Here is a 15,708-nt window from a genome sequence, read left to right as displayed (position 1 = left end):
AATGGAAGTTTTAAGATAAGTTTTCTTTGTAGGCTATAGCCATGGAGCGGAAAGAAAGGAATGTTAACATTTCCAAGGAGTGGACTGAATGCTCCCCTACATTCTGTCTCAGGCAGCACGAGTGAGGGTCACAACTGCTCCAGCCTTTCTGGATTACTGCCCTTACACAGGAATATGAGGCAGCACAAACTGCATGTACAGCCTCAATAGACAATGCTATTCAAAAGGTGCAGTCTTGGACATACAAGGTGCATATGTACCTCCCACAGGATCCACCCTGACAAAACTTCTCTTACTTTAGAAGCTTTTTTAATTTTATCCTTAAAACCAGAAATCCCACCTGCAATTTAGTCTGAAAAAACCCCAGCAAAAGATATCAGCTAGGCTACACTGTTAAGGAGTGACCAAGGGTACAGAGCAACACAGAGCTTCCCAGCATAAACAGTGAGGGTCTGGTCCATTGCAACTGGAAGTGACTGAAGTCCTTTTATTTACTTTATTGGGCTTTTGATATAGACCCTGATTGTGTAAGCTGTGCCACTCTTTAGACTGATGCAATCTGCTCTGTTGCCCACTGAGTCTGAGCTGGGTCACTACCTCTTCCCCAATCCGTCTGAATTGCCCTATCAAAACGCAACTAATTGGCCATTGTGCACAATTACTATTTGTCTCCTCTTCCCTTCAATCAATGAGTGAAACTAGGCAGCTTAAGACTCTAGGAAGTATGAGAGTTCCTTGATTGTGTTTTCCAGTATGATTCACGCACTGGTTATGTACAGCCATATCTTCTCTTCTAAGCAAACCAAAAACCACCTATCAACATAAATTACAAATAATGTTTCATGTTGATAGTTAAGGTGAAAAACAACAAAACCAGTTAATTATTTTACTTTTCACATTATGGAGCAAGATCTTTTTAAATCCAATTAATAAAGCCATACAACTTTTATATCTTAAATGGTATGGTCTAAGCAGCCCTAAATACAGTGTACAGAAAGAACAGTCAGCTATTTAAAAATATAACTAAATGGTAATGGATTTTGCATTTTTGATAGGCATTTTAGTCACCTAAGTACAGATACTGAGACTGAAGTAGTTTTTTCATAATTAACGGATTTTTGTGCTATAAAATATTATTGTAAAACATTCTATATAAGAGCTGGTATCTGAGTTTTGAAAGACTTTGGATACATTGGCTACACTATATAAATGCTTACCATACAACTAAATTGTTTCCCTTAGCTTGCATGGAAAATGTTCATCTACTGATCAAGGGCATCTTGTAAATTAAATTATACATTGTGAATTGCTATTTAGTAAAAACAGTGACAGAATGCAAGTTTTTTTTTAATTCGCAGATTTTCATTGAAACACAAATTTAAAGGATAAAAATCTACAAGTACTTTTCACTTTTATGGTGTCTTAACATAGGCCTCAAAGCATTTTACAATACAAACAATTAATCTACACAGAGCTGTGAATAAAGTCCTCACTTGATAGATGTGGAAACTGATACATAGACAGAAAGTGAGAGCAAACCAGTGATGTAAGTGAAAATTGAAACCAATACTCTATATGTAGGAAACACTACCATGTGGATTGTTTTAGATAATAATTATTTCCAATTTTGAGGTTGTTGAAATATCTAGAAGGAAAACATCTTCTATACTTTTACACAACTGGGAGCACTGAAAGTAGGCAATGGTGGGAAGGGTCTCTGGGTTGCATTTTGAGAGAGGGAAGAGAGGAAGCCATAGTTGAAATGAGGAGGTGTATTAGGGCTGTAAGGATACTTGTGCTAATTTGAAATTGTTGTAATTATAGTCACAGCTTTAAGACAAAAAAATACACTAACATGCCTAAGTCACTAAGATACGTTTGACAAAAAGCTACAGAGAAAGATTGTTAGCAAATTAATATTCAACTGAAAGGCAGATGCTCAAACCACACAAACATCAGTGTGTAAACTGGTTCAGAAATTATAACCAATTATTAAAGTTGTATACTTTTTACTGTCGTCTTCCATTTCCAGCAGAAACAAGCTGTAGTTAAATTACTATAGCAAAATATGTTCAAAGAATTAAAGCCAAGAGTTCAATAATTTAATCTACTAGGCTTTCTTTGCTTAACACAAGGACTCAAGAACTGATGGTTTTCCCTCTGGATGTCTCAAGTGTTTGGAATTAACAAATTTATCTCATTGTGATAGTTATTGATACCACTAAGCCACCATGTAATGTGTTACTTCCAGAGAGATCTCAGGATTAGAAGTGTGGATGTGGCATGTTAAGATCAATGCACTGGCAGAGCTATGTGGAGAAATGAATAAAACTAACTGAAATTAGGCTAAATATTAGCAGGACCCAGAAGACAAGGGGTTGACAAATGCTAACAAGTTACACTGTGCAGAACTTAGAGAAAATGCAAGGTATTAATTGTCCAAGGTATTAATTTCTTTACCTAATTTTTAAAGAAATAATATAAATTAAAAACTACAAACTAGCCATTAAGAATGGATGATACATTTGCTAAGAAGATTAGCACAAAGACAGTACAAATTAGGAGACATTTTTCTTTTCCTCCTTTTTTTCCTTTGTGTACCATTTTAAAAAAAAGTTACCTCTGGGTCAGTGGGAAGAGGAAATCTCATTTCAATGGAACATCTGTGTTCATTTTATGAGTATGACTTTGAGCCTTCTAAAAGGCCACACCCTATAGTATCCCACACTTTCTTCCATTATCTTCCAGTCTTTTTCTTTGGAGCTGATGAGGTGTCTTCTTCTATACCACCAAATGGGTGAACATCAGGACTGGATTATAGTCAGAATCTGATTCAGTAAAATAAACTTCTCAACCATTATTCACACTCATTACATTGTTGAATGGGGGCTGTACAATTTCAGACTGGGATAAATCATGATAGTAATTTGATCAATCTAGTTACTTGGAATTTATGGCCACAAATCTGAAAGTTTTGCAAAAAAACGATTGCAATAAATACCTTTGGGGGTGGGGGGAAACCAGCATTTCCCTTTGTGTACCTGCTCACAAGGCTCAAGGGCAAAGAGAGAAAGTTTTCAGGCTTAAGTTAAGCTTCCTGTAGGTCCCAGAGAAAAGAAAGAAATCAATCTGCTAAAAAGAGCAGACTATGATGCAGTACAGCTCTGTCAAGGTTACATCCTCGGCCTTCAGTTGTCTCTTAAGTTGCATATTATTTTGGGGATACCAAGTTGGTAGAAACAAACCTTCATTTAATGTCCACCTCTCTTCGTGGTTTTACACTTCTATGACTCTTGTATTTTGGTGGCCAACAGTGAATATTCAGGTTGCTTACCCATCATATCTGTTTTTAAATACATCCATGTGGGCTCTGTGCCACACAGCATGTATTTTGCTGAGTTGGAAGAAATATTGTATGTTTGCATGAAATCACACAGTGCCTATGTACAGATATATGCAAACTTTTCTTTTCAGACAGTAACAAACAGAGGAGGTCTGTGGGTACTTACAACACTTCTCTATTTTAAAATAATGGTTAAACCAGCAGGATATAGCTTTAAAATGACATTTCTGAGTCAACGTCTTTGAACAGATTAAACAAGTTTTAAGAGGGACATTTTTGTAGCTGTAATAATTACCTTCCTAGCAGAATCTGTGGTACATCTCCATGACAACTAGGGGATGTTAATTAGATAGCTCAGAGTCCCACCTGCCATAGACTAGTTACACACCATAAATTACGGTTAAACTTGTATAATTAAAAAGCTTTCTGACAATGTGCTGCTATTACAAAATGATACCCCATCCACTCAACTCACTATGTAATCCAACAGGCCAGACTCTGTAGGAAAAAGAGGTTATGAAAAGAAACACTTCCATTGTTTGTTTTGTTACTGTGTTCAGTTCAAGCCCAACTAACCTTATATTTGAGATAAGGTTTCAAACCGTATTAAGCCAACATTAGAGCAGTTCAACAGGTATATAAAGCATAATGGGTGTTCACCTAGAAAGGGAGTGATTTTATCCAGAACAAAATCAGCTCCCTGAAGGAAACCCTTCCCACAAAGTATATGCAGATTTGAAATGCATCACTTCAAGGTCAGGAATCCCTTAAAGTTAACACATGTATGCCCAACACTAAAAGCGGCTGCATGGCTTGACTGAAGCCACATTTTAATGGAGTGTGGGGTGTGGCCAAAGCATATAACGAGCACATTAAACCATCCCAGAATTCCCAACATACAAGAGAATTAAAGACAAGCTAAAGACAGATAGCTATGAGACAGAATGCTGGAAGCCTAAGCCCTTTAAACTTTGAGGAATTTCAAGTATAAAAGTTTCATGTCTTTAGCCTGCCTCTAATAAAAGGAAAGGTAATCAGACCATGGACTCCACAGATGAATTCTTGTGTCTGATGAGATGAACAGTGTAAGCCAATTACTTTATTTTATCTTTCATTTATTATGTGATGTTATAACTAGCCAAATTAAAAAAGCTGGGAGCCAAATTCGGTCCATACACCACAGGTACCCCATCGCTGGGATAGGGAAATGCAAGGTCTGTGCTCTCTTCCCCAGCTGTCACAGGGCTGGACAATCCCTGTCCCCAAGATCATACAAATTAAAATGCCAGCTTCTTATACTGTCACCTAACCGAGCCTCTCACATTCTATGTTGGTTATCCAAACAATCAGTTCCCCTAAAGAAAAGGTTGAGAGAACAAGTGGGTCCCATGTGCTGAACACCATAGAATTTAGGCTATGCTTTAACCAAGAAAATGAATAAAAGTACTTGGATTAATTATATACATACTCTTTAGTGAGGATTCCTCGAGGCCCAGAGGGAATAATATTATTTGGGTCAAGTCCATGCGTCTCCACAATGTAGCGGGCAGCAGGACTTAAGCGAACTCTGAAAATGAAAACAGAAAAACATCTAAATAATAGGGTTTGGTGAATGTGTTTCACACACAATATGTCAAAAGGTTCTGTATATTACATGCTATTATCTAGAGCCTCAGCTCCAGCAGTGGGGGATGCAGTGCAAATCTGTGCACAACAAAAGTATAAATTTCACCTTTGTACTCCCCAGACCTCAGGACTGTAATGTGAAGGACTAGCCCCGTTATACCAGCTTAGCAAAACCTGGAGATTACATACAGCTACTAGGTGACCCCAAAGAGCTGAAACCACGGCTGGGCATCATCGCTGTGTCAGAGATCCCAACTATCTAGCTTATACTAGCAGCAAGGAATAGGGTGACTTAGGAGCCTCCACATGACTGGAGGATCCCCATGTAAACAGGTGATTGCCACAGAGACAGATATGCTGGCTGCATAAATAATTTCTTGTTAGGGCAGCATAATGGAGCTCTGCTGCATTGGAGGAGCTGACCCTTTATATTTACTATCTCACAGGCAATGGTCCCTCTAATCTATCTCATCCATGTGTGAATTTTTTCCATCTATGTGCTCAATAAATGTTTCTATGTGCACTGTACAAATGTACCCCTCCAACAGACACAAAATCTAGCTGTGGGAGCTCTGCTAATCAGCTGGGCAGCATTTGAATCTCTCCTGAGCTACCTTCAGCTCACACCGTAGGTCTATATTGCAATTAAACACCTGCAGCTGGTCCTGTTTTGCCAGCAGACTCAGGCTCGTAGGGCTTGGACTACAGGTTGTTCAATTGCGGTATAGACAGACATTCTGGCTCTGGCAGAAGCCCAAGATCTGGGACACTCCCACCTTGCAAGGTCATAAAGCCCAGGCCATGTCCAGACATTTACACCACAATTAAACCACCCTGCAGCCCAAGCCCGCTGGTACTGGCCTTCCACAGGTTTTAATGGCAGAGTATACATACCCACACAGGTTTGCTCATCTTTTACAGTAGGTGGTGTGGTGACAACTACATGATTAGTACTGTTTGTGGTCTAATTTCAGTCATAACAACCTTTATATTTAATATATTCAAGTTTTACTTTTATACTCATTTACTGAACAAACATCGTGAAGTATAAAAGATCTGGATTGAAAAATAAGCAATTTATGCAAATAATTTTAATCTCATTTTCTGCTTTAACAGTTTAATGCAGTTTCCTTCCACTCTCAAACAGTATAAACTTGTATCTGTGTCATCTTAACTCATGTAGGATGTGCTTTGCAGGAACTTTCCAGATGGAGACGAAGTTAAGCATATAATCTACAGCACATAACACTGATCTCCACTACTATTCAGAAACTACAAAGGTTACATCATAACCCAATTCTACATTTTAACTGAGAGGTATATTGGAGAAAAAAAATCCAGAGAACACAGTGAACCCAGACAGACTTTAGAATTCTTAGAAACAAAAGTTAATTTAGCAAAAACAACACAGCAACATTAGTCCTTGATTATTTCCCCAATTCTTGAAGGAATGCATTGCATAGCTATACAGAATGACTGGTAGGATTAGCGCCCTTTGAACCCACAAAAATGCTTAGTGTTGTAGTAACAGCTTGACAAGCAATGTAAATCATTAAAGATGTTAATTTGATTTTAAATTAGTCGTCATTTATGATAAGGAGCATCACTGAATCATTTCCTGTTCTAACATTCAGAAATGACTATGTACTTTATTTAACTCTATTTAGTGCTCTAATGTCAAATTGTCAAGCTCTTTTTGAATACCAGCACTGTCCTTTATAGACTTCTGATACTTTTGGTAACTCATTCATAAATTCAGAGATTACAAGGCCAGAAGGGACTACTATGATGATCTAGTCATTTCTGTTGTATGACACAGGCCATACAACATTCCAAAAATAGTTTCTAGAACATCGCTTTTTAGAAAAAAAAATGCAGCATTGACAGAGAAATTGTCAGTGATGGAAAAAATCCATTAGTGCTTCGATAGTTAATTATTTTCAGTGTTAAAAATTTACATCTCATTTCCAGGCTGAATTTGTCTAGCTTCAATTCCTGCCACTGGATCATGTTATACCTTTCTCTGCTATGCTGAAGAGTCCATTACTAAAAAATTGTTCCCCATATAGGTACTATTGTCAAATCTTCCCTGAGCCCCCTCTTTGATAAGCGAAATATATTGAGCTCCAATAGTCTATCAGTATAAGGCATGTTTTCTATTCCCTTAATCATTCTCATTTCTCTTTCCTGAACCCTCTCTAAATTATCATCAACATTCTTGGGCAACTGAACTAAGCACAGTATTTCAGCAGTGGTCACACTAGTACCAATAAAGAGATAAAATACCCTTTACTCTTACTCCAGATTTCCCTATTTACATATCTAGGAATCAGATTAGCCTTTTGGCAACAGTATAATAAAAAACACATATTGTTTGCTTCTGACCAGTTTACCAAGTAATCTAGAGTGCTTTGTGCCCTGTCCTCTTCATCATTTATTCCTCCCCAATTTTTGTGTTCTCTGCAGTCTTCATTAGTGATGAGGTTTTGATTGTTTATTACCACAGTGTCCTTACAAATTTATACGCTTAAGTCAATTTGAATACTCCACGCCCTCTAATGAGAACCCTTTACATGGCACTCTTATTCCCATAAGAGAAATAATTTTTTTCGTTTTAGCTTAACATCCTTCCTATGTGACGGAAGTTAAAATTAAAAAAAAAAAAAAATCCTTTGCATAACAGAATATGAATGTTCACATAGGGAGCTGTATTGTATAATTATATTGATTTAAATTCATATCTAAGGTCATAGAAAACAAAATCTTCCTTTGTAGACAAGGCCTAAACAAACCTGACAAATTTAAAAGTCTCTCAAAGAAAACTTTGATTTTAGCTACCAGGAGACAAAATTCATCCCTGGTGTATCTCCACTGATATCCTTAAGTTACAAAAGGAATGAACTGAGCCATAGCTATAGTGCCAGTACACTCAAATATTGCATTGAAAGTACTGTTCATGAGGGATCCAGAAACTCACGGTAGTTTTCTAAGCCCATGTTCCATTTTGGTAGCGGCTGAAGCTAAAATGCCTACTGAAGGGGAAGCAGGTGCAGCTACAGGCGGAGCCATCAGGGGTGCCATTGAGGATGGATCACCAGTCTCTGCTGGTATTTCAACCTGCTTCCAATTCTGTCCTTCTTCTACCAGCAAACCAATTATTGTTCCCAGACGCACATTTTTACTTCCTTCTTCCATCTAAATTTTAAAAGACAAGGAGAACATAACATAAGTAATATGATAGCAGTATCTGTCCTTAAAAAAATCAAGACGTTTTAGGCATACCCACTGACCATATGAGTACATCAAGTTTTATTCTTATAACTAATAAAAGCCTAGGACCAATATAAAATGGTTGGTTGTAGAAATCAAGGTGGGGTTAAGTTCTGCAATAAATTTTACAGATATGAGTGCACCTCAAGTCAGGTATCTAAATCCATTGTGTTAGCGTGCCATAACTCTGAAAAGAGAGGCCACTTTATTTATATACCTAAACCCAGATTCAGGCCTCAGATTGGAAAATTTTAGTTAAGGTGTCTAAGCTAAATTTTCAGCTTTGGATAATTGCATTGTACTGCAGGGAGTGGAGAGCCCGACCAATGATGCCGCCCTGCACCAACCCCCCTCTCCCCTGCCCCGAGTAATCCCCGAGGCTGCATCCCTTGGGGAGATGGGGTGCCATGGGAGGGAGGAGGATGGGGTGATGGCAGATAGGGGTGGAGTTTGGGGGGGGGGGGGGGGGACAGGAACAGATAGGCCTCTTGGACTGCTGGGACTCCTGGGCCAAATTGCGCAACTTCTCCAGTCGGGGCTGGCTCGCAGGTCAGGAATTTTAAACCCCGGGCTTAAGTTATTATCAATTTTAGGTTTGTGATCTAGCCCTCATCTTTTGTGGGAATTCTATAATAGACCTTCTCTTGTGTTGGCTGCAACACTTTTTGAGTTAGGAAATTGTGATCTGTAATATTCAGACATTCTACGCATGTTTTTATATCTGCAGTATGAGAACTCCAGTTGCGTCATTCAAACAGACATCCCCAATAATCGTACAACTTTTTCAAGCCATCTCCATATACACATATACATAGGTGCATAAGAAAACAGTCATCCTGTTCCATAGAGTCATCTGGTGTTTATAGCCAACACCAACTAATACCCTATCTTGTACTTTATCTATCAGGACAATCAATCATTCAAGATTGTTTTCTTCCAGATTATCAGAAACTGGTAGTGTCATTTTTGACACAGTAACTGGTAGTGTCATTTTTGACACAGTGCCATTCTCCCATCCTTTTTGCCTGTTTTATCCTTACTAAATAGTATATAACTATTGATTTTTAGCATTCTAATCTTATGAATCACCTTATCAGGTTTCAGTAAAAAATCCAATTCTAGAATACGAAAGTAGACACTTGCAAGCAAGCCTATATAAATATGTCATATTGACTTTACAGTTATTTCAGCCAGATTTTCCAGTTAACAAGCATTACTTAGTCCAGTTTAACAAGATTGTATAAGTCTACTAGGGGGATCCAAATATTGGTGCATTTAATTTAGTTAGTCTTATCCCTGTATGATTTGGATACTAGTTTTGTGTCCCCTTTGCCCTTTTTCCAGAAAAGCAGAGGTCTTAAATAGACTTACAGTAGCATATTTTATTTAATATTGTCTTCTCATTCCTTAGAGGTGATCCCTCTAGATCAAAATAGAGGCACCTCAACAGGAAAAAGTGGGAAGGTGGTCACTGCTAAGCAAATTCAAATACTTAGGATTTCACATTTATGCTACTCTTAGTCTAGCTCCTTTCCTGAAGCTTTCCTTCTTTACAACAAGAATAAAGATGTATTAAGATCTACACTGACACGACTGCCGCTACTCCCCAGAAATAGTCTCCTCCGTGAATGCAATGAATACAGGCAGTCCCCGACTTACGCGGATCCGACTTACGTCGGATCCGCACTTACGAACGGAGCTTTCTCGCCCCCGAAGTCGGGGCGAGAAAGCCCCGTTCGTAAGCTGCTCTGGTGCCCCTGGTCTGCTGGAGACCGTCTCCAGCAGACCAGGGGCACCGGGCGGGTTCCCGCGCTTCTGAGGCTTTGCCAGAGCAAAGCCTCGGAAGCGCGGGAACCGCTGCTGCTGCCACTTGGGTGCGGGTGCCTGTGGTCTGCTGGGGACCGTCCCCAGCAGAGCACAGGCACCGGGACCCAAGCGGCAGCAGCGGGCGGGTTCCTGCGCTTCTGAGGCTTTGCCAGAGCAAAGCCTCAGAAGCGCGGGAACCCCCACTGCTGCCGCATGAGACCCGGTGCCTGTGGTCTGCTGGGGACGGTCCCCAGCAGACCACAGGCACCCTGACTGAAGCCGCAGCCGTGGGGGGTCCCGCGCCTCAGAGGCTTTGCCAGAGCAAAGCCTCAGAGGCGCGGCACCCCGCTGCCGCTGCGGCTCTGCTCCCCGTGTCCCTGGTCTGCTGGGGGGAGGGGGCGCAGCTAGTGTGCTCTCCCCCCCCCCCCCAGCAGATCAGGCTTTTGTTTTGGACTCTGGGGCAGAGCAGCTGGGGCGCTGCCGATTGGTCCTGCAGCGCCCGTGGGCACTACTGGACCAACCCGGCAGCACCCCAGCTGCTCTGCCCCAGGTCCTGATTCAACCGCTGCTGGTCAGTTTCAGCAGCGGCTGAATCAGGACGTCTGGGGCAGAGCAGATGGGGTGCTGCTGGGTTGGTCCAGTAGCACCCCAGCTGCTCTGCCCCAGGCGTCCCCAAGTCAGCTTCTGCTGAAACTGACCAGCGCTGACTACAGGAAGCCCCAGGCAGAGTTGCTCTGCCCCGGGCTTCCTGGAATCAGCTGCTGATCAGTTTCAGCAGCAGCTGACTTGGGGACGCCTGGGGTTCTTAAGTTGATTCTGTATGTAAGTCAGAACTGGCGGTCAGTTTCAGCAGTGTCTGAATCTGGACGCCAGTTCCGACTTACATACAGATTCAACTTAAGAACAAACCTACAGTCCCTATCTTGTACGTAACCCGGGGACTGCCTGTACATTAAAAAAATGTAATTTAAGAAAAAACCCTACATAGCAATGAAGATGTGATATTAAAATATTATGATGTGCATTTCTAAAGTATCTGTCACTCTAGAATACATCACCAATATAGATGTCAGAAGAAAGAGATCCTGAAGTGAATTTAGTCCATATGTTGTGATTGAAAAAAATAACTGAAAAGCCCAAGAACAACCTAGTACATGTTACTCCACAGAAGCAGTAGTATACATAAGTAATGTTTTATATACATACATACACTCACATACAGCTCAATCAGGAATTCTGAATAAGATAAAACATCAATTTGAACCCAGTCTTTGTGTACCCTGAATGACCTAGTCGTAACACAAAACTGATTGGAAGAAAATAAGAATATTGTAAATAAACAATCCACACCCTGCTCCCCCAACAAAACACCAATATCCTTAACTTTGTGGTATTGTTATACTTTACCAGGCATGTAACAAGTTGTGGTCTGATGATACGGAAGATGTGGCATGCAATCTTAAACATCAAACTTCTGACTTATGTTGAACAGAAAACCCATAGCACGTAGTATCCCAAAGCAAATACCAAGCAGCACTTTGAAGAGCTGCTCTTAAACCTGTACATGATGAAAAAAGCTGGTGCATTTTCCAAAACCTTTGTAAAACACTTCTTCTGTATTTCTTTCTCCATCTTTGCAGATTGCAAAAGTTTACATTTGTAAGAAGAAAATTTATCCTTTGATAATCTGCTTCCATTTCCTACATAATCATTTAAATCAGTATCACGGTGTGTGTATTTCATGTGCATACCTAGGGAGATAGAATGATTAAAGGAATATATAGGTTCTGATTAATTAGGACAAGCTTAGGGCCCAATCTTGGTAACAATGGGCAAATTCACCCCAATATTATAATGAATCTCACATTATTTCATGTTTTCTCAGTCTCACAGCTCCTGTAGAGAAGCGATTGTGAGAATCTCAGCTTTATAGTTTTAAAATATAAAATTTCTAGCCCACATGATTGCAAAGCTTGAAAATACGAACCAAGGACACCCATAACAGCTCAGAAGACAAATAAATACTTTTTAGAATAAATATCACGATTTTTAAGTCCATCTCATGACTTTGAAGGGGCCTGATTTATTTTTTACACATAGGAGTTTGCCTGCATGGCCTCTCAGTATCCCATGTGCAGAGAGATTGGGGCAAGGAGCTAGAGGAAGAGAATATTACTATTTCCCTATGTGAGCATGAAACCAACGAGTGGATGCAGTCATAACTTCACCTAGTTCACCCAAAAATGCCAGTAAGTGCAGCTGATCTGCGTTGTGGGAGAGGGTTTGTAATCTACATTTAGGAATATTGGAGCAGATTACTTTCTTCTGGACTGTCAGAGTTCCCTCCCAGGGTTACTTCAGGAGCAAGCAACACAGCTACAAATACCCTTTACTACTGGATTAGGCCAGTAGTTTTCAATATGTAGTCCTTGGATCCTTGGGGGGGGGAGGGGGGGGGGGGGGAGGGGGCGACAGATTACGTTTACAAATTTCCAAAAGGGTCTGCATCTCCATTAGAAAATTCTAGTGGGCCGCAAATTAAAAAAACAGTTGAAAAACCTTAGACTAGATGTGAAGGTATGATGTAAAATATTAGCTAAGAAAAATATATATTGGTGTAACTTTACCGCAAAGGAGGGATGTTAAATATCAATTAATTGAACAGTTGAGTAACCTCATGAATTCTTATCAGTTAGTTGACTATTCTATAGTCCTTTGGGGGTGGACCAGCAGCAGCACGGGGTGCCAGGCGGGAGCTAGTCCACAAGGGAAGCCGGTTTAAAAACCAGCTCCTCTTGCAGACCAACTGCTCATTGCCCTCATCTGCTACCTCTAATAAAGCAGCAGCAGTGCTGGGTGGCAGCTGCCCCTATCTGTGTGGGGGTGGGGTCTGTGCTCCTGGACAGAGCATGAACCAGAACTTCTCCTAATATACTTTAAATGCAGTCACAGCAGGGGGTAGGTCCCACACCCGATGTGAGCCAGAACTGAGCTGGGCTGCTGGCCAGCCTGCTAAAAAATTTACTGGTTGTGGAAGAGGGAGGGAAATGCGTGTAGTCTACAGCATTAAACTATAAGATTTTGCTTATAGGTTAATCGGTTAGTTGGCTATACTACTACATCCCTACTGAAAAATTTTACACAAGGAAGCACCATTTCAGGCCTTACATGTTTGATGAGAAATGGTATACATCAGAAAGCAATAATGAAGATTGAATCCAACTCTTCTGAACACAGTCATCCATCCTCTTTTCTTTCCCATGCTCAACTGATAGAGATTTCAGAGAAAATGAAGTTCTAATATAAAATGGAGTTCTAATTTAAGAATGATCTTTACTGTACCTCAGCTAAAACTTCCGTGCTCTCATTCAATTTTTACTGCATTTATAATGAAAGAGGTGATCAGTGAAGCCAGAATTCAGAAAATCTACTCTCAGATTTTTATTTTTTGTTATATTTTTAACTCTTTGTTTTCTGGACCATACTTGTTCAGGGTAATTACACATTGCAGTCAAAAGAAGAATCTGAAGCACCACTTGAGAGATGCTTTCCCCACAGATACTAAAGTTAATGAAGATTAAATCTTTTCACAATGAAAATCCAAAGGGTTTTAAGTAGACAGTTCATGTTTACCTGACTTCCAATGAAGGGATTGTCTCTCAATTGAAATCAAGACAGTGTCATGCTGTAGTTGACTCAAATGCATATATGAATGTTGCTCAATCATTACAGGACACGAGTAAATTTGAGCCAAAAATAACTCTTCAAATACAGTCTGTGACTTCATGACTAACAGGAAGCAGTCTTATCTAATGAAGGAATCAAAGTCACCTTACCTGGATATTACTCCCCATTTTGTGAATAGTTTACTTTGTGATTACGGGCAAGTCACTCAGGATACGTCTAGACCACATGCCTCTGGCGACAGAGGCATGCAGATTAGACTACCCGGCATAGGAAAATGAAGCGACGATTGAAATAATCGACACTTCATTTAAATTTAAATGGCTGCCGCACTGAGCCGATCAGCTGTTTGTCGTCTCAGCGCGGATCGGCTCAGTGCGGTAGCCATTTAAATTTAAATGAAGCGTCGATTATTTCAATCGTCGATTCATTTTCCTATGCCGGGTAGTCTAATCTACATGCCTCTGTCGCCAGAGGCATGTGGTCTAGACGTACCCTCAATGTTTCTGTGTGTCTGCCACACCTTCTGAAAACATAGGACTGGTGATCCTCCTCCAGCAGGACTCTTGCTACATTTCAAAGGATCCCTTATCGACTAATCAAATAGTCAATGCAAATTGCATCAACTATTTTATTAGCTGATTAATCTAAATTTAACATCCTTAAAGCAGAAAGTATGCCAGGTTTTCACCATAATTAGACTATTTACAAATGTTCTTTCAGACAAAAGAATAACTTATGCCCTACCTTGTACAGGAGAATTGAGACAGCCTCAAGGTAAAAATAGTAAGTGCACCTCTTCCAGAAAGGCTTAATGTATCAGTTGTGTAAATTAGTGACAGTAGATGCAAAGAGTTGAGACAGGTTCTTTTCTTGCCTCTTCTACAATCCAAGAAGTCTCTCGTGCTTTCAAAGGATTCTCCCCTTTAAAATTGTTACATAGGCAATAGTCCTATGAAATTTTGGATCTTATTTTGGAGGTTGGGAAGAAACAATCCACTTGAACTCCAAACCCTTTCTACATGTTATAAGACACACTAGATAGCATGAGGCAGTTTGACCCTGACCAAGCCCAAAAGATTCCTGGTCAAATTAAATAGCCCCAGTGAAATAATCTGCAAAGAAGTAGAGAATGGTGCAGTCCTGGCACAGAAGAGCAAACACCCTCCCCCCAGCCAGGACCACAAGGAGACAGAGGAGAACAACAAGCTCCCTGATGCTGAATGGCTCCTGCTCCCCATCTCCTCAGGGCCCTGACCAGGAGTCTCTGTTCTGCCGTGCCAGGACTGCAGCCTTTCCCACACCTTCCATCTGCAAGGATAGGACAGCCCTGATCTTAGAGCAGTGCAGGGAGCTCTCTGTTCCATGACAGTGGAGCTTCAGAGGGACCACGGCTACAAAGGGCTTCCTGCCTAGCCACACAATAGGTGACATCTAATTGCTGCAGGCACAAGGCAGTGGAAGTTGCACTTCTGCTTACTGTTAATCTATATTTGTTAGTGCCTCAGCTGAAATCCACATTTACTAACCTCTTGTTTTAAACTTTGAACTCTAACAAAACTAGTTGTATATGGAGGTCAGACTAGATGTGGTCTCTAATGGCTTTGGGATCTTATTGTGGGGAGGGAAGAGACAAATCAGTTGAATACCTGAAGAAGTTCAAGGCAGATCAATGCTATGCTAAGGCTAGACAGGTGGTAAAGTCTCTGTCCGTGGTGTAGACCTATAATTTTGGTTCCCAAACCTGATGGGTTTGTAAAATTCAGGAAGACTTCAGGAGACTGAATGAAATTTCACAGTCCAATGCCTGTCCCATGGCTCAGGTGGGTAATCCCCTTGGCAAATCAGGGAAAGCCAACTATACAACGAAGTTGGATTCCACAAAGGCATGTCAGCAGATTTCTCTCAAGACAGAGTTGAAAGAAAAAACTGTCATTGCTACTCCTCCCAGTCTGTTTCAGTTCACTTCAGCGTTTTTT

General features: G+C 40.5%; 1 protein-coding gene across 3 annotated transcripts in view; it reads right to left on the bottom strand.

Annotated features, from left to right (window-relative positions):
• PDHX (pyruvate dehydrogenase complex component X) overlaps window positions 1–15,708 on the bottom strand; it is a 106,851-nt gene that overhangs the window by 44,969 nt on the left and 46,174 nt on the right. For all 3 annotated transcript variants that reach the window (XM_089778541.1, XM_075927469.2, XM_075927468.2), the window contains 2 exons: window positions 7,947–8,164; window positions 4,812–4,910 (listed from right to left, as the gene is read on the bottom strand). In XM_089778541.1, coding sequence (XP_089634667.1) covers window positions 4,812–4,910; window positions 7,947–8,164 — 317 coding nt within the window. The remainder of the gene's footprint in view (window positions 1–4,811; window positions 4,911–7,946; window positions 8,165–15,708) is intronic.

This window comes from Pelodiscus sinensis, chromosome 5, assembly GCF_052426305.1.
Source record: "Pelodiscus sinensis isolate ZL-2025 chromosome 5, ASM5242630v1, whole genome shotgun sequence".
Taxonomy (NCBI): Eukaryota; Metazoa; Chordata; order Testudines; family Trionychidae; genus Pelodiscus; species Pelodiscus sinensis.
This window is presented reverse-complemented; position numbering and strand designations above follow the sequence as displayed.